This window comes from Aquarana catesbeiana, linkage group LG02 (genome assembly GCF_042186555.1).
Source record: "Aquarana catesbeiana isolate 2022-GZ linkage group LG02, ASM4218655v1, whole genome shotgun sequence".
Classification (NCBI taxonomy): domain Eukaryota; kingdom Metazoa; phylum Chordata; class Amphibia; order Anura; family Ranidae; genus Aquarana; species Aquarana catesbeiana.
Window position 1 is genome coordinate 178,171,715 of NC_133325.1, and position 18,871 is coordinate 178,190,585.

The 18,871-nt window shown below is 46.5% G+C and overlaps 1 protein-coding gene across 6 annotated transcripts in view; it reads right to left on the reverse strand.

Annotated features, from left to right (window-relative positions):
• Positions 1–18,871, reverse strand: part of RBMS2 (RNA binding motif single stranded interacting protein 2) — a 175,894-nt gene that overhangs the window by 100,766 nt on the left and 56,257 nt on the right. Inside the window, exon 1 of one of the 6 annotated variants that reach the window (XM_073613921.1) lies at positions 8,361–8,736. The exons of 4 other annotated variants lie outside the window; for them this stretch is intronic. In XM_073613921.1, the coding sequence (XP_073470022.1) occupies positions 8,361–8,405 (45 nt within the window). In that variant the 5' untranslated portion in view covers positions 8,406–8,736. Of the gene's footprint in view, positions 1–8,360; positions 8,737–18,871 lie in introns of those variants that run through there. One more of the 6 variants, XM_073613920.1, reaches the window with a different exon arrangement.

Consider the following 18,871-nt stretch of genomic DNA (forward strand, 5'->3'; position numbering starts at 1 on the left):
GCTGGACACTGTACCTATCCCTCCCAGGTGCACAAAAATGCTAGAAACGCACTTCGGCTGGACAGTCCAGTGTGCAGGGGGCCTTAAAGCAGTTCTTTTGCCTGGCCTGCATGGACAAAGAACAGATTTTTGTACAATAGATGTAAGTTGTAGAAAAGGAAAGGCTCATGTCACTTGGGTGCGGTGTGCACTTTGTTTCTCCATTTTTTTTGTAATTCACTTTATTTGTAAAGGTAAGTCAGGGTACAAAGGAAAACACTGCAAGTTTGCTTCATTTACGTAAACTATCTTCCAACATAATCAACAGTGAATTAGCAGAAAATCAACAACTTGATGAATTATGTGGGCCATTCATGGAACAAAATGTAATTTCTGCAACCACGAGTTGCAAGTAAGAAATTCACTTGATTCCCACCCGCCGAGCCATTGGACGGATTCCCCCACCAGGAGAACTCAGAAATTATTGCTAGTGGGTATAGCAGCCACTAGTGATAATCGCATGTAAAATCCAGCAGGCTGGTTGAACCCATACATGGTTCAAATTTTGGCTGGTTCCTCCTGCTGAAATTTGAACCGTCTACGCCCGGCCATTAGTTAGAAGATTAATGATATGAGAACAATCATCGTAAGTTAAGACACAAAATGATGTAGGTATAGGAGGTGGATCTATATATTTGGAGAGACAAATAACCAAGGCAGCACCTAGGTTATTTTGATTTCAGCGTAATAGCAGCAATGTCACATTGTAAAGCACTGAGATCAGGAGTTTCCATTTGACAACATATCACCACACCAGAGGCAGACTACATACAGAAAAAATGCTGCGTGGAGAATTGAATAGTAAGCTTTGAGGTCCTATCAGTATGAAAAACAACAAGGACCACTGAGACCAAATTAGGACCCTGGTGACATAGTCTAGGACAGGGGTGTCCAGCCCGCAGGCCTTAAGTGGCCCCAGAGAATTAAGCGTGCGTCCCAGACCCATCCGGCAGGACGAGGGGAATGCCGTGCAAGCACAGCAACCAACACAGACAAGTCCAGCCCATGCACATCTGTAGGGATACTGAGGATGCCATGTAAACAGAGCAGCCGCGCCTATATTGACAAGCCAGGCAAATAGCTAGCGATTACCTGCGGTGATCACTGATGGAAGCACTTTGTCTGCGTCCAGAAGGTAATCGATGGCTGTGTAAAGAACCACGAATAGGTGTGGCCTCTGGCGAACTGTCATTATAGAGAATGGGCCCAGTGGCCGCACCCACCCGCTGAAAGCCACAGGAAGAACTGCTCATCAGCCATCCTTATTGTTAGTGTATTTTATGTGCGGCCCAAGACAATTCCTCTTCTTCCAATGTGGCCGAGGAAGGTCAAAAGCTTAGGCACTCCTAGTCTAGGACATGTATACTTTGACTGGGCTTAACAATTATTAAAAACAAAATGGTAGCAAACGGTTCTTCTGACTGTCCAATTCTTTAGTCAGAGCAGCAGTTTGACATCAGACAAATCCCAAAACCATCATATCTTGGAATGTAGAATAAACGGCTAGACAAAGGAAGACCAGGAAAGACCAAAAGTCCACCAGGAATATCTAGGGTCATTCATCATTCATCAGTTAAATTGCCTTTAAATAGCCTAGAAATAATACATGAAGCACGAACTGCTAATTGTCACTAACTGCTTACTAGGCCACGCTTGGATGTACGTTAAAAGGCCAATAATTTGTAACATAGCAATGCATGTAGGACACATTTCTGGAGAATCCTGATGCCAAATTCATGAAATTCATCCATGTTTAGTACAGATCCATACAACAAATTCCAATAACTGTTATTTTTGACACTTTTACTGTATGGCACTATTGCCGGGACAGATTTATAAAGAAACACCACCACATCGGTGATAAGGAAAATCGAATGTAGAGAAGTTCTCTTACTTTGGAGTAAATAAGTTCATTGTAATTATTGTGTCGCATGTTTGAGACATTTCTGCAACAAAATTGGTCTTTGCCTGCTGCCACAGCACACATATGCATCCACATGGCACGTGGGCCAGTTGCCCGTACGCATTCACTATATTACCAAAAGTATTGAGACTCCTAAACCTTGTGGACAGCCTTCCCAGAAGAGTTGAAGCTGGTATAGCTGCAAAGGGTGGGCCAATTCAATATTAAACCCTACAGAATAAGACTGGGCTGCCATTAAACTTCAAGTGCGAGTAAAGATAGGCGTCCCAATGCTTTTGGTAATGTAGTGTAGTGTATATGTCAGCAGCCTTCAGGGCCAGTAGACACCAGAACATAGTTTGAGAAAGCTGCATTCCATATGCGTTTCCTGAATAGCGTACAAAACGGACTGCAGTTGCGATCTGCAGGGGGTGTTACACCCCAAACATAAAAGTCGCAAGCGCGGTGTGTTAGACCACATCGGATTGAACAGAAGTACCATGCGATGCAGTTGCAATGAGTTTCCAAAACTGAGGCTCAACTGCATGCTTTTAACGCCACCCTGGGCACCTACGTGAAGGAGCCCTTATGAGGCTAACACATGTCTGTGTGTATCCATGTCTTGTATAAAGTAGGTACAGTATAGGAGGTTACTATTCATGTAACACCTACTCACAATACAGTACTCCCTCATAATATGAAATATCTGAGTTAATCCCAACAATGAGGTAATAAGAAGAAGGAGGAGGAGGTTGCCTTCCCTGAACCCTGGAACACTTGGGACAAACATAGATAGATGAAGCCATGCACCCAGGACTACCCAGCAAAGGCAGCCATCTCCTTGGCACAGGACTGCCCCACTTCTGCTTTGATCATCTAATAAATTCTGAACACATTGCAGTGACAATGGCAAACTGGAGAGCTGGCACACACCCAGCATGATGCTAAAACAGCAAATATTTACTAAGGCAATGGAATGGCATCACACAAGGAAAACCTAAAACATTACAGGAAGTTCCACTAGCACTGAATTAGAAAAGGGTAAGTACTCCGAGTACCCTGCAAGAGGCCTCACCCCCCTGGAAAAAAACATTTAAAAATTGTTTTTGTTTTTTTTAAATGTCTATCCTGGGAAGCAATATCTACAATCATCTGTAATGATTCATATGCCCCGTACACACGGTCGGATTTTCCGACCGAAAATGTGTGATAGGACCTTGTTGTCGGAAATTCCGACCGTGTGTAGGCTCCATCACACATTTTCCATCGGATTTTCCGACACACAAAGTTTGAGAGCAGGATATAAAATTTTCCGACAACAAAATCCATTGTCGGAAATTCCGATCGTGTGTACACAAATCCGACGGACAAAGTGCCACGCATGCTCAGAATAAATACAGAGATGAAAGCTATTGGCCACTGCACCGTTTATAGTCCCGACGTACGTGTTTTACGTCACCGCGTTTAGAACGATCGGATTTTCCGACAACTTTGTGTGACCGTGTGTATGCAAGACAAGTTTGAGCCAACATCCGTCGGAAAAAATCCATGGATTTTGTTGTCGGAATGTCCGAACAAAGTCCGACCGTGTGTACGGGGCATTACTCTGGTATGCTGCATTAGGAATTTTGGAGGTTCAAGCAAAGCATGCATAGTGTTCTTATGCCCTTAGGGCTCACTCACACGTGCGACCGCCGGGGGGGGGGGGGCTAGTAAAACCATTCTTTTATGCTATGCAAATGCCCCGGGGGCCACAACACTGTGCTTTGTGCCTGTTGCAAAACTTAAACACTTTTGGTGGACAATGCTGCAGCCAAATGCAACTAATGCAGTCCTACGGGGCCTCCCTGCAACCGCGAGCAATGCACGTAATTGCGGTCCCGTAGTGCAGCATTTAATGGGGTAAAATCAGTCAGTGAGGAGGTGATCTATCATCTCCTCAGCACTTGCCAAACACCTCTGAAAAGTGATCCGAGCATGGGTTGCTTTTCAGTAGATTGACAGTCTGAACGAGCCCTTAAAGCAGGAGTCTCAAACTGGCGGCCCTCCAGCTGTTGCGAAACTACAAGTCCCATCATGCCTCTGCTTGTGGGAGTCATGCTTGTAACTGTCAGCCTTGCAATGCCTCATGGGACTTGTAGTTTGGCAACAGCTGGAGGGCCGCCAGTTTGAGACCCCTGCCTTAAAGTGGTTGTAAACCCTTACAACACACTTTTTGCTACAGGTAAGCCTATAATAAGGCTTACCTTTAGCTACCCTAGATATCTCCTAAACCTGCACAGTTTAGGAGATATCCCTGTATTTGCATGTGCCAATGTCATCGCCACATGTGCACTGCAGCAAACTGAAGCAATGGCACGGACGGGGAGTGACATCATCACGGCTCCAGCCAATCACAGCGCCGGAGCCCGCGATACCCGGAAGTAACTCCAGGAGCGATGTCAGCCGCTGTAGCGGTGTACGAGGACTTAGATCTCAGGTAAGCAATTCATAATGAGCTAGTATGCTATGCATACTAGCTCATTATGCCTTTGTCTTGCAGGTTCTTTTTTTCCTTGGGTTTACAACCACTTTAAAGTGATAGTAAACTCTGGTTTGAAAAAATATCTATTCAAGTATGTACCCTTCACTCAGAAAAGTACTTCCTGGTGTTCTTAGCCTCCACTTTTTTTTTTTTGCTGCTTTGATCTGACTTCCCTGGTTCACACCTATGCGTATTCAGTTTTGGAGAAACACATTACAGTGAAGTCCATCTAACATGGTTGCCTATCGGCCACATTCAGGTCTCTGCGTTTTTCCACTGGTGTATACTTTGGAAAGGGTCAGGGACTTGTTTCCTGCAGCAGGTTGCATTTTTGGCTCCATAAACTTCAATGGAAACGCATTGCTTGCATTTTTCATGCATTTCTGCTGTGTTTTTGCTGGTTTCTCCTGCGGGACAACAGACACTTCCCAAAAATGCAAAACGAATCAAAAACGTGTCAAACACATGTAAAAAAGAATGCAAAATTCACCAGAAAAATGCAACAACTGCAACCTGCATAGGTGTGCACCTATGCAGGTTGTAGTTGATAAAAAATGCAAGCACTGCCTAGTTACATAGTCTGGTTGAAAAAAAAAAAGACACAAATTCATCCAGTTTGACCAATAAAAAGGGGAAGAAAAAAAAATTATACAATCCTATATATACACATACACAATCCTTCGCCCACAGTTGATCCAGAGGAAGGCAAAAACCCTAGCAAAGCATGATCCAATTTGCTCCAGCAAAGAAAAAAATCCTCCCTGATCCCCTGAGAGGCAATTGTATATTCCCTGGATCAACTTTACCTAAAAAATGTTAGTACCCAGTTATATTATGTGTATTGAGGAAAGAATCCAGGCCTTTCCTAAAGCAATCTACTGAGCTGGTCAGAACCATCTCTGGAGGGAGTCTATTCCACATTTTCACAGCTCTTACTGTAAGGAAGCCTTTCCATATTTGGAGATAAAGATCTCTTTTCCTCCAGACGTAAAGAGTGCCTCCTTGTCCTCTGTGATGACTGCGTTTTTATTGCTTTGAGTCATGCTCATGGATATGCATTTCTGCTGCATATCCATTGAAGTCTACTGAACCAAAAACGTAACCTGCTGTCGGTAAAAAAAGTCCCTGACCCTTTCCAAATAAAACGCACCGGTTAAAAATGCATAGATGTGAGCATGACTCAAAGCAATACATGTTAAATGGACTGCAGTGCGTTTCTACAAAACGCATAGGTGTGAACCTAGCCTTAGAGGGTGGCTATGTTCATTCTCCATGGTCCCACTGTATGTAGGAACATAGCGACCTTCTCTTGCTCGCTCCCTAGATGGACTATGGGATTTGTAGTGTGCATAGAGCAACGCACATGGCTGCAACTAGCACTCCAAGCAAACTGGAGTATGGGGGAAAAGGAGATGTTCGGGAACTCATAGAGGAACAAGAAGGAAGAAAAACAGTAAAAAAACACATTTCATTAAAAATAGAATATAGGGTTATTAAGCAATGGATGTGTGTGGATTAATTTTAAAGAATAAGGATATTCTTTAGTGTTACTATAAGGAAGGCAGACTACAATTGTGTGTGCACTATGACCTCATAATAATGTTAAAATGCATGCCTGTCATTGAGAAGGTAAACCAACTCCCTAGTTATTGATTAGTGCGAAAAGTCAATGACTGAGGACATTTGGTGTAGCCGTAGGTGAGCCAGCACTGTCAGGCCAGACCAAGCTCTAGATTGTGTTGTGGACATCTATGTGGATGGTGGATGGAGATCTACCTGGAGATCTGCTGGCTCATACTGTATATACATGTATGGATGGCACATCTATAACCTTTCTACGTATACAGAACTTGTCACTTTCGATGAACTGTAATAGACTCTGATGGGTACATTTAGTGATCAGTTGTGTATTTTAATTCCTGTGTATGAGGGTCCCACTGAAACTGAAGCACCCCTCAAAAGGTCTAAAGCTGGCCAGATACTAGTAGAATTTTGTTCAAAATGTTTCATTTTAAGAACGCTTGTTGGATTTTCTAATCATTAGTGGTATCAAATTACTGTTGGTTTTCGACCGCAGGGACAAGAAATTTCGTAGGAGGATGGAATTTTTTTTTTTTACTTAATATGAATTTCTAAGAGCGTATATGGTTTTTATTTGGGAAAGTCCATTTATTCCAAAATTAAATGTTAAAAGCAAAAGACATTTCGATGAACTTTTGATTGACCTTCATCAACTCATCGATTGTATTGAGAAGGTTTATACAAATGTTTATTCAAAAATCTACTAGTTTATGGCCAGCCTAAATGGGTCCTTCCAATCATACTAGACCAATGTCCATTCACTCCTGAGTGCTTTGTCATTCATTTCCCAAAGTGTGAAACCCTCATCACGAAGGATCCCATTCTAATATATGGTGCCAGGTCACATGTGAGCGTTGTACCACTTGTCACATTAAAGGGTACAGGAGATTCTTGGTTTTGGGGCACTTCAGGCATCAATGTGAGCACATGAAAAACAGGCATTGTATTGCTTTTTTTCACGTTTTTTTTGTGCCCAACAACTGGTCTGGCAGGTACAAGGATGCTGATGACATGATGATGTCACAGATGATACAGCTTTTCTTTGGCCAAAACAAAAAGACATGCACTACACTTCAAAAACATGCAGAAATAAAATGCATGTATATACTCAAATGTGAAAGGGGTCCAAGCAACATGTGATGAGTAGAGGAGACCAGGACCATGTATAGTACCCTCATGATCTATCATCCAGCAGTGATCAGAGGTACCCAGGACATATAGTACCCCCATGATCCATTCAGCAGCGAGTGATCAGAGGAGCCCAGAAACATATATAGTACCTCCATGATCCATCAGCAATCAGAGGAGCCCAGGAACATGTATAGTACCCTCATGATCCATTAGTGATCAGAGGTACCCAGGACACGTATAGTAACCCCATGATCCATCCACCAATTAGTGGTCAGAGAAGCCCAGGAACATATATAGTACCTGCTTGACCCATAAGTGTTCCGAGGAACCCAGGAACATATATAGTACCACATGACCCATCCGTCATCAGAGTAGCCCAGGAACATATATAGTACCCCCATGACCTATCAGCAATCAGATTAGTCCAGGAACATATATGGTACCCCCATGACCAGTCATCAGAGTAGCCCAGCAACATATATAGCACCCCCGTGACCCATCAGAGGAACCCAGAAACATATAGTACCCTTATGACCCATCAGCGATCAGAGTCACCCAGGAACATATATAGTACACACATGATCCATCCATCAGTATGGAATCAGAGTCACCCAGGAACATATATAGTACACACATGATCCATCCATCAATAAGGGACCAGAGTCACCCAGGAACATATATAGTACACACATGATCCATCCATCAGTATGGGATCAGAGTCACCCAGGAACATATATAGTACACACATGATCCATCCATCCATCCATCAGTATGGGATCAGAAGAGCCCAGGAACATGCATGGCATCCCCCATGATCATCATCATCATCCAGCAGTGATCAGTGGAGCCCAAGACCATGTATATTATCCCCATGATCCATCACAGGAGCCCAGAAACATGCATGGCACCCCCAATGATCCATCGGATGAACCCCAGAACATATACAGTAGTCTATGATCCATCCATGAGTGAGGGATCAGAGGAGGCCAGGACATACATAGCACTCCACCCTTCCCATCCCCCAGCAGTGATCAGAGGAGCCCAGGAACATGCATGGCACCCCCATCCTCCATCAGAGCCCAGGCCATCCTCCTGGCAGTGTCCGGGAATGCCCGGGTCCTCTCTCTCTCTCTCTCCCAGTACACACCGCGTGTTATCATGACAAAGGAGCAGAGCACCTACCAGCTTCCCGGTGGGTATCCTGAGGGGCACACTGGAGAAGATCATGGTGTCTCGTAGTACGGGTCAGCCTGGGGCTGTCGCCTCTATTGGCTTCACTGGAAAGACAGGATTACAATGTTCCTGGAACTTTCATTAACAAAAAAGACCAGGGCGGGCCTCCCCGCGCCAAACCCCGCCCACCCCTGACGGGCTGTCCCACAAGCGGGTGATGGCTGAGGACGGGGCCTGGCCACGCCTGTTGCTGCGATGCCGCGGTGTGTTCGGGGTCAGGACTACGGGGAGATCCCCGATGGGGCTGTGTGTGGTGGGGGGAGGGGATACGTAGTGGAGGTGATTAGTCTCCCCTGCCTCGTCTTCTCCCCCCTTTGTCGCTCCCTCCACGTGGGTTTGTCCTGTGCTGGGGGGAGGCGCATTGTTCAGTGCGGGGATTCCTGGCATACTTGAGGATTTAATCAGCAGATCAAGAGCTGAGCCAGAGACACTCAGTTCCCTGTCCTCCCTCCTCCTCCTCCCCTCAGCACATTCCCATCTCCCTCACTTCACTGGGAAGGTAATACACCCAGCACAACAAAGGCGGCCCAGACACTAAACACACACAGCCTGTAATACTATACTATGGGGGCCCTTCTGTACTACGCTAGGGGGCCCTGTAATACTATACTATGGGGGCCCTTCTGTACTACTCTACAGGGGCCCTGTAATACTATACTATGGGGGCCCTTCTGTACTACTCTACAGGGGCCCTGTAATACTATACTATGGGGGCCCTTCTGTACTACTCTACAGGGGCCCTGTAATACTATACTATGGGGGCCCTTCTGTACTACTCTACAGGGGCCCTGTAATACTATACTATGGGGGCCCTTCTGTATTACTCTACAGGGGCCCTGTAATACTATACTATGGGGGCCCTTCTGTACTACGCTAGGGGGCCCTGTAATACTATACTATGGGGGCCCTTCTGTACTACTCTACAGGGGCCCTGTAATACTATACTATGGGGGCCCTTCTGTACTACGCTAGGGGGCCCTGTAATACTATACTATGGGGGCCCTTCTGTACTACTCTACAGGGGCCCTGTAATACTATACTATGGGGGCCCTTCTGTACTACTCTACAGGGGCCCTGTAATACTATACTATAGGGGCCCTTCTGTACTACTCTACAGGGGCCCTGTAATACTATACTATGGGGGCCCTTCTGTACTACGCTAGGGGGCCCTGTAATACTATACTATGGGGGCCCTTCTGTACTACTCTACAGGGGCCCTGTAATACTATACTATGGGGGCCCTTCTGTACTACTCTACAGGGGCCCTGTAATACTATACTATGGGGGCCCTTCTGTACTACTCTACAGGGGCCCTGTAATACTATACTATAGGGGCCCTTCTGTACTACTCTACAGGGGCCCTGTAATACTATACTATGGGGGCCCTTCTGTACTACGCTAGGGGGCCCTGTAATACTATACTATGGGGGCCCTTCTGTACTACGCTAGGGGGCCCTGTAATACTATACTATGGGGGCCCTTCTGTACTACGCTAGGGGGCCCTGTAATACTATACTATGGGGGCCCTTCTGTACTACGCTAGGGGGCCCTGTAATACTATACTATGGGGGCCCTTCTGTACTACTCTACAGGGGCCCTGTAATACTATACTATGGGGGCCCTTCTGTACTACTCTACAGGGGCCCTGTAATACTATACTATGGGGGCCCTTCTGTACTACTCTACAGGGGCCCTGTAATACTATACTATAGGGGCCCTTCTGTACTACTCTACAGGGGCCCTGTAATACTATACTATGGGGGCCCTTCTGTACTACGCTAGGGGGCCCTGTAATACTATACTATGGGGGCCCTTCTGTACTACGCTAGGGGGCCCTGTAATACTATACTATGGGGGCCCTTCTGTACTACGCTAGGGGGCCCTGTAATACTATACTATGGAGGCCCTTCTGTACTACGCTAGGGGGCCCTGTAATACTATACTATGGGGGCCCTTCTGTACTACGCTAGGGGGCCCTGTAATACTATACTATAGGGGCCCTTCTGTACTACGCTAGGGGGCCCTGTAATACTATACTATGGGGGCCCTTCTGTACTACTCTACAGGGGCCCTGTAATACTATACTATGGGGGCCCTTCTGTACTACACTACAGGGGCCCTGAAATACTATACTGTGGGGGCCCTTCTGTACTATGCTAGGGGGCCCTGTAATACTATACTATGGGGGCCCTTCTGTACTACGCTAGGGGGCCCTGTAATACTATACTATGGGGGCCCTTCTGTACTACTCTACAGAGGCCCTGTAATACTATACTATGGGGGCCCTTCTGTACTACGCTAGGGGGCCCTGTAATACTATACTATGGGGGCCCTTCTGTACTACTCTACAGGGGCCCTGTAATACTATACTATGGGGGCCCTTCTGTACTACTCTACAGGGGCCCTGTAATACTATACTATGGGGGCCCTTCTGTACTACTCTACAGGGGCCCTGTAATACTATACTATAGGGGCCCTTCTGTACTACTCTACAGGGGCCCTGTAATACTATACTATGGGGGCCCTTCTGTACTACGCTAGGGGGCCCTGTAATACTATACTATGGGGGCCCTTCTGTACTACGCTAGGGGGCCCTGTAATACTATACTATGGGGGCCCTTCTGTACTACGCTAGGGGGCCCTGTAATACTATACTATGGGGGCCCTTCTGTACTACTCTACAGGGGCCCTGTAATACTATACTATGGGGGCCCTTCTGTACTACTCTACAGGGGCCCTGTAATACTATACTATGGGGGCCCTTCTGTACTACTCTACAGGGGCCCTGTAATACTATACTATGGGGGCCCTTCTGTACTACTCTACAGGGGCCCTGTAATACTATACTATGGGGGCCCTTCTGTATTACTCTACAGGGGCCCTGTAATACTATACTATGGGGGCCCTTCTGTACTACGCTAGGGGGCCCTGTAATACTATACTATGGGGGCCCTTCTGTACTACTCTACAGGGGCCCTGTAATACTATACTATGGGGGCCCTTCTGTACTACGCTAGGGGGCCCTGTAATACTATACTATGGGGGCCCTTCTGTACTACTCTACAGGGGCCCTGTAATACTATACTATGGGGGCCCTTCTGTACTACTCTACAGGGGCCCTGTAATACTATACTATAGGGGCCCTTCTGTACTACTCTACAGGGGCCCTGTAATACTATACTATGGGGGCCCTTCTGTACTACGCTAGGGGGCCCTGTAATACTATACTATGGGGGCCCTTCTGTACTACTCTACAGGGGCCCTGTAATACTATACTATGGGGGCCCTTCTGTACTACTCTACAGGGGCCCTGTAATACTATACTATGGGGGCCCTTCTGTACTACTCTACAGGGGCCCTGTAATACTATACTATAGGGGCCCTTCTGTACTACTCTACAGGGGCCCTGTAATACTATACTATGGGGGCCCTTCTGTACTACGCTAGGGGGCCCTGTAATACTATACTATGGGGGCCCTTCTGTACTACGCTAGGGGGCCCTGTAATACTATACTATGGGGGCCCTTCTGTACTACGCTAGGGGGCCCTGTAATACTATACTATGGGGGCCCTTCTGTACTACGCTAGGGGGCCCTGTAATACTATACTATGGGGGCCCTTCTGTACTACTCTACAGGGGCCCTGTAATACTATACTATGGGGGCCCTTCTGTACTACTCTACAGGGGCCCTGTAATACTATACTATGGGGGCCCTTCTGTACTACTCTACAGGGGCCCTGTAATACTATACTATAGGGGCCCTTCTGTACTACTCTACAGGGGCCCTGTAATACTATACTATGGGGGCCCTTCTGTACTACGCTAGGGGGCCCTGTAATACTATACTATGGGGGCCCTTCTGTACTACGCTAGGGGGCCCTGTAATACTATACTATGGGGGCCCTTCTGTACTACGCTAGGGGGCCCTGTAATACTATACTATGGAGGCCCTTCTGTACTACGCTAGGGGGCCCTGTAATACTATACTATGGGGGCCCTTCTGTACTACGCTAGGGGGCCCTGTAATACTATACTATAGGGGCCCTTCTGTACTACGCTAGGGGGCCCTGTAATACTATACTATGGGGGCCCTTCTGTACTACTCTACAGGGGCCCTGTAATACTATACTATGGGGGCCCTTCTGTACTACACTACAGGGGCCCTGAAATACTATACTGTGGGGGCCCTTCTGTACTATGCTAGGGGGCCCTGTAATACTATACTATGGGGGCCCTTCTGTACTACGCTAGGGGGCCCTGTAATACTATACTATGGGGGCCCTTCTGTACTACTCTACAGGGGCCCTGTAATACTATACTATGGGGGCCCTTCTGTACTACGCTAGGGGGCCCTGTAATACTATACTATGGGGGCCCTTCTGTACTACTCTACAGGGGCCCTGTAATACTATACTATGGGGGCCCTTCTGTACTACTCTACAGGGGCCCTGTAATACTATACTATGGGGGCCCTTCTGTACTACTCTACAGGGGCCCTGTAATACTATACTATAGGGGCCCTTCTGTACTACTCTACAGGGGCCCTGTAATACTATACTATGGGGGCCCTTCTGTACTACGCTAGGGGGCCCTGTAATACTATACTATGGGGGCCCTTCTGTACTACGCTAGGGGGCCCTGTAATACTATACTATGGGGGCCCTTCTGTACTACGCTAGGGGGCCCTGTAATACTATACTATGGGGGCCCTTCTGTACTACTCTACAGGGGCCCTGTAATACTATACTATGGGGGCCCTTCTGTACTACTCTACAGGGGCCCTGTAATACTATACTATGGGGGCCCTTCTGTACTACTCTACAGGGGCCCTGTAATACTATACTATAGGGGCCCTTCTGTACTACTCTACAGGGGCCCTGTAATACTATACTATGGGGGCCCTTCTGTACTACGCTAGGGGGCCCTGTAATACTATACTATGGGGGCCCTTCTGTACTACGCTAGGGGGCCCTGTAATACTATACTATGGGGGCCCTTCTGTACTACGCTAGGGGGCCCTGTAATACTATACTATGGGGGCCCTTCTGTACTACGCTAGGGGGCCCTGTAATACTATACTATGGGGGCCCTTCTGTACTACGCTAGGGGGCCCTGTAATACTATACTATAGGGGCCCTTCTGTACTACGCTAGGGGGCCCTGTAATACTATACTATGGGGGCCCTTCTGTACTACTCTACAGGGGCCCTGTAATACTATACTATGGGGGCCCTTCTGTACTACACTACAGGGGCCCTGAAATACTATACTGTGGGGGCCCTTCTGTACTATGCTAGGGGGCCCTGTAATACTATACTATGGGGGCCCTTCTGTACTACGCTAGGGGGCCCTGTAATACTATACTATGGGGGCCCTTCTGTACTACTCTACAGGGGCCCTGTAATACTATACTATGGGGGCCCTTCTGTACTACGCTAGGGGGCCCTGTAATACTATACTATGGGGGCCCTTCTGTACTACTCTACAGGGGCCCTGTAATACTATACTATGGGGGCCCTTCTGTACTACGCTAGGGGGCCCTGTAATACTATACTATAGGGGCCCTTCTGTACTACACTACGGGGGGCCCTGTAATACTATACTATGGGGGCCCTTCTGTACTACACTAGGGGGCCCTGTAATACTATACTATGGGGGCCCTGAAATACTATACTGTGGGGGCCCTTCTGTACTACGCTCCAGGGGCCCTGAAATACTATACTATGGGGGCTCTTCTGTACTATGCTATAGGGGCCCTGAAATACTATAGGGTCCCTGAACTACTATACTATAGGGGCCCTGAACTACTATACTATAGGGGCCCTGAACTACTACGCTATGGGGGCCCTGAAATACTATACTATAGGGGCCCTGAAATACTACGCTATAGGGGCCCTGAAATACTACACTATGAGGGCCCTGAAATACTACACTATAGGGGCCCTGAAATACTACGCTATAGGGGCCCTGAAATACTACGCTATAGGGGCCCTGAAATACTACACTATGGGGGCCCTTCCGTACTACGCTACAGGGGCCCTGAAATACTACACTATAGGTGCCCTGAAATACTATACTGTGGGGGCCCTTCTGTACTACGCTACAGGGGCCCTGAAATACTATACTATGGGGGCTCTTCTGTATTACGCTATAGGGGCCCTGAAATACTATACTATAGGAACCCTGAAATACTACACTATAAGGGCCCTGAAATACTACACTATAGGAGCCCTGAAATACTATACGTCAGGAGCCCTGAAATGCTACACTATAGGGGCCCTTCCATACTACACTATAGGGGCCCTGAAATACACTATAGGGGCCCTTCCTTACTACACTATACTATAGGGGCCCTTCCATACTACACTATACTATAGGGGCCCTTCCATACTATACTATAGGAGCCCTGAAATACTATACTATAGGGGCCCTGAAATAATACACTATAGGGGCCCTGAAATACTACACTATAGGGGCCCTGAAATACTACACTATAGGAGCCCTGAACACTATAGGGGCCCTGAAATACTGTACTATAGGAACCCTGAAATACTACACTATAAGGGCCCAGAAATACTATACTATAGGGGCCCTGAAATACTACACTATAGGAGCCCTTCCTTACTACACTATAGTAGCCCTGAAATACTATACTATAGGGGCCCTTCTATACTATACTATAGGGGGCCTGAAATACTACACTATAGGGGCCCTGAAATACTATACTATAGGAGCCCTGAAATACTATACTATAGGTGCCCTGAAATACTACACTATAAGGGCCCTGAAATACTACACAATAGGGGCCCTGAAATACTACACAATAGGGGCCCTTCCATACTATACTATAGGGGCCCTTCCATGCTACACTATACGGGCCCTGAAATACTATATTATAGGGGCCCTTCCATACTACACTATATGGGCCCTAAAATACTACACTATAGGAGCCCTGAAATACTATACTATAGGGGCCCTGAAATACTATACTATAGGGGCCCTGAAATACTACACTATAGGGGCCCTGAAATACTACACTATAGGGGCCCTTCCATACTATTCTATAGGGGCCCTTCCATACTACGCTATAGGGGCCCTGAAATACTACACTATGGGGGCCCTTCCTTACTACATTATAGGGGCCCTTCCATACTACACTATAGGGTCCCTTCCATACAACATAATCAGGTTTCTTCCATATTACACTATAGTGTCTCTTCCATACTACATAATCAGGGTTCTTCCATATTACACTATAGGGGCCCTTCCATACTACATTATCATGGCTCTTCCATATTATACTATAGGGGCCCCTCCATACTACATTATAGGGGCCCCTGACCAGGCACACTAGTCTCACTCCTTTGTTGGGCCAACCAGCAGCTCCCATAGCATGTGCTTCTAATAGGAAACATATGGGGTGACGGAATGTGGTTTAAAAAAAAAGAAGGAAGTTTGTTTTCTTTTCTACTTCCATAAAGAGGAACCTCAGTCACCTTTGGCCCCACCCACTCTCTGGCATCACCATCCTTGTTAGTCTGGTGCAGACATGCACAGTGTCCCTGCAGCACATCTGCTCATGCACAGACATGCCAACATGTGGGACTTCCACTCTGTGCATGTGAAGATGTGCGTCATTAAAGTAGAATTTTACCCAAAAGAGGGAGTTCCACTTATCTACCTCTGAAACTCCTCCTCTACAACTTTTGCCACATTCAGCAGTTTGTATTTTTTTGGGGTTGGGGGGGGAGTGGGTACCTGCTTTCACTTCTAGGTTCACCTAGCAAGTTTATATCCCCCCCACCTCAGCCCACAGCCTACTGGGACACGTCACAGGTTCCAGAAGGCTGCAAGACCATTCACAAAGCGCAGCGTGGCTCCCACATGTGCATTGGGCAGTTGGCTGTGAAGTCGCTGGCTTCCCACACTAAGGATTTCAGCACTGGGGACCTGAAGACCAGTGAAGAACGGGACCTTGTGAGGACAGCACTGGATCCCTGGGACGGGTAAGTGTCATTTTGTTAAAAGGCAGCAGCCACAGTATTTGTAGCTGTTGATTTTTTTTTTTTTTTTTGTTTCTAGGGTGAAGATCCTCTTTAAGTAAAAGTGATATTAAAGGCAGACTTTTTTTTTTTTTTAAATAACAAATATGTTATACTTACCTGCTCTGTGCAGTGGTTTTGCACAGAGCAGCCCAGATCCTCAACTTCTCGAGTCCCTCGTCAGTGCTCCTGGCCCCTGCTGAGTGCCCCATAGCAAGCAGCCATTTCTCTGTGTGTCCATTCACACACGGAGCACGGTTCGGCCCCACCCCTGCTCTCTTGTTATTGGCTCACTGGCTGAGATTGACAGTGGCAAGAGCCAGTGGCTTCCGTTGCTGTCTCAGCCAATGAGAAGGAAGAGACCTGGGAGTAAGGATAAGCTTCGGCGTGTTTGCACAATCCACATGCAGAGCCCGCCAGGAAGTTGGCACAGCGCTGCACTAATCACAGGCAGTGAGACATTTCCCGATCTCTGCAGCTGCACATCTGGAAATGTCTCACTGCCTGTGATTAGCGCAGCGCTGTGCCAACTTCCTGGCGGGCTCTGCACGTGGAGTGTGCGAACACGCCGGAGCTCATCCCTACCTGGGAGAGCTGCTGCTCTTGTGACTAGATCAAGATGGGGCTCAGGTAAGTATTAGGGGGGCTGCTGCACACAGAAGGGTTTTTTTCACCTTCAAAGGCATGAAGGTAAAAATCCTTGAGTCTTTACAACCACTTGGAAAAAAAAATAAGCAGCCACGAGGAACCATGGGATATGTAGTCCTTAGAAATTGCAAAAAGCAGAAGGGAAGCTGCAAATCATGCAGGAAGTTGTGGAAAGAGATGGCAAGCAGACAGGCAGCTCTTCTGTTTTTTTTTTTTGTTTTTTTTTACATGCCAACACTTCACCAGAGGAAGATAGTTCTATAAATAAATGCACACTGAAATATTGTAAAACTGTAAAAACATTCTAGTGTGGTTTCATTCACAGCACAATCTCCCTCTGGTGAAAGGTTACAATTAATTTTAATTTCTAGGCTCAGGGCAGAACATTTCCATACTGATACATTGTATACTTTTAACTATATATCAGTGCAGAGTTCCCCTCATTGTTAATTTGAAAATTGCTAAAATACGACCGCCTACTACCAGTTGATAAATAACAAATGAGTGTGTTCTTTAGTGAATTTACGTTAAAATGGAAGTAAACTTCCATGTCTGAATTTTACCTATAGGTAATCCTATAATAAGGCTTACCTATAGGTAGTGTAAATATCTCCTAAACGTGCACCGAATAGCAGATATTTACTGTACATGCCGTTGACATCACTGGCGCATGCGCTCTGAAGAAACGGCCACCGGCCATTTCTTCAGAGCTCTGTGTCGCAAACGGCTCCCGTGAGCAGTCGCAGGAGTGACATCATCGCAGCTCTGGTCTGTCACAGAGTCGGAGTCCACTAACAAAGACAGGTGAAAATGGGAGCACCTGCAGCTCTGACATGTCGGTACTGGAAGGGCTTTGCTAAAAGCTAAGTTTAACATAATGTGCTAGTATGCAATGCATACTAGCACATTATGACATTACCATCACATCACAAAATGTCCAACGGTTTACAGCCGCTTTAATGACTTATCTCTTTTTTTTCTTTTTTTTTTTTTGTGCTACCTAACATTTGATAGTTTACGTTAATGAATTGACACGCTTATCTCATTCAATAATTCCAAAAAATGAGTCACATGACCTTTATATTGCATGGGGAATACTTTAGTACAGTGGTCATTAACCCTGTACTCATGGCCCATTAACAGGCCAGGTTTGCAAGATAACTGAAATACATCAGAGGTGATATCATTTGCTGCTCAGTGATTGCAGTATTCTAGTCTGCATCTCCCCAAGGTAATACATAAAACCTGGCCTATTGGTTGGCCCTGAGGACAGGGTTGATGGCCACTGCTTTAGTAGATTTACCCCTATATCTACTACCAATAAACAACTGAGCTTCCTTTAGAGCAGCCTTTGTCAACCTTTTCATACCAAAGGAACCCTTTAAATCATTTTTAAGTCTAGGCCCTAGGGGAACCCCTGCTAAAAAATGTTTTTCGGAATCCGCAGAATAAATGCACCTTGCATTGGTGGATAGTGGTCCGAATTTTCCCCATTTACACAATTCCTTACAGACCGCTTAAAAGATCATTGGTCTTTGTATCTATGGGTGCCAACAGACAGGACCGGACTGGGACAAAAAATAGGCCCTGGCAATTTAGACTGAGCAGCCAATTTTCCAGCAACCGCCCGTTCGTGAGGGCAGTTGGTAACGGCATAATCACGGAGTCGGTCCACACACTGTAATGTAATGGAGCACTGTGATATAAAGGGGACTGCACTGTAAAGGAAACTGTAATGATTACAGTCCCCCTTTACAGTGCAGTTCCCTT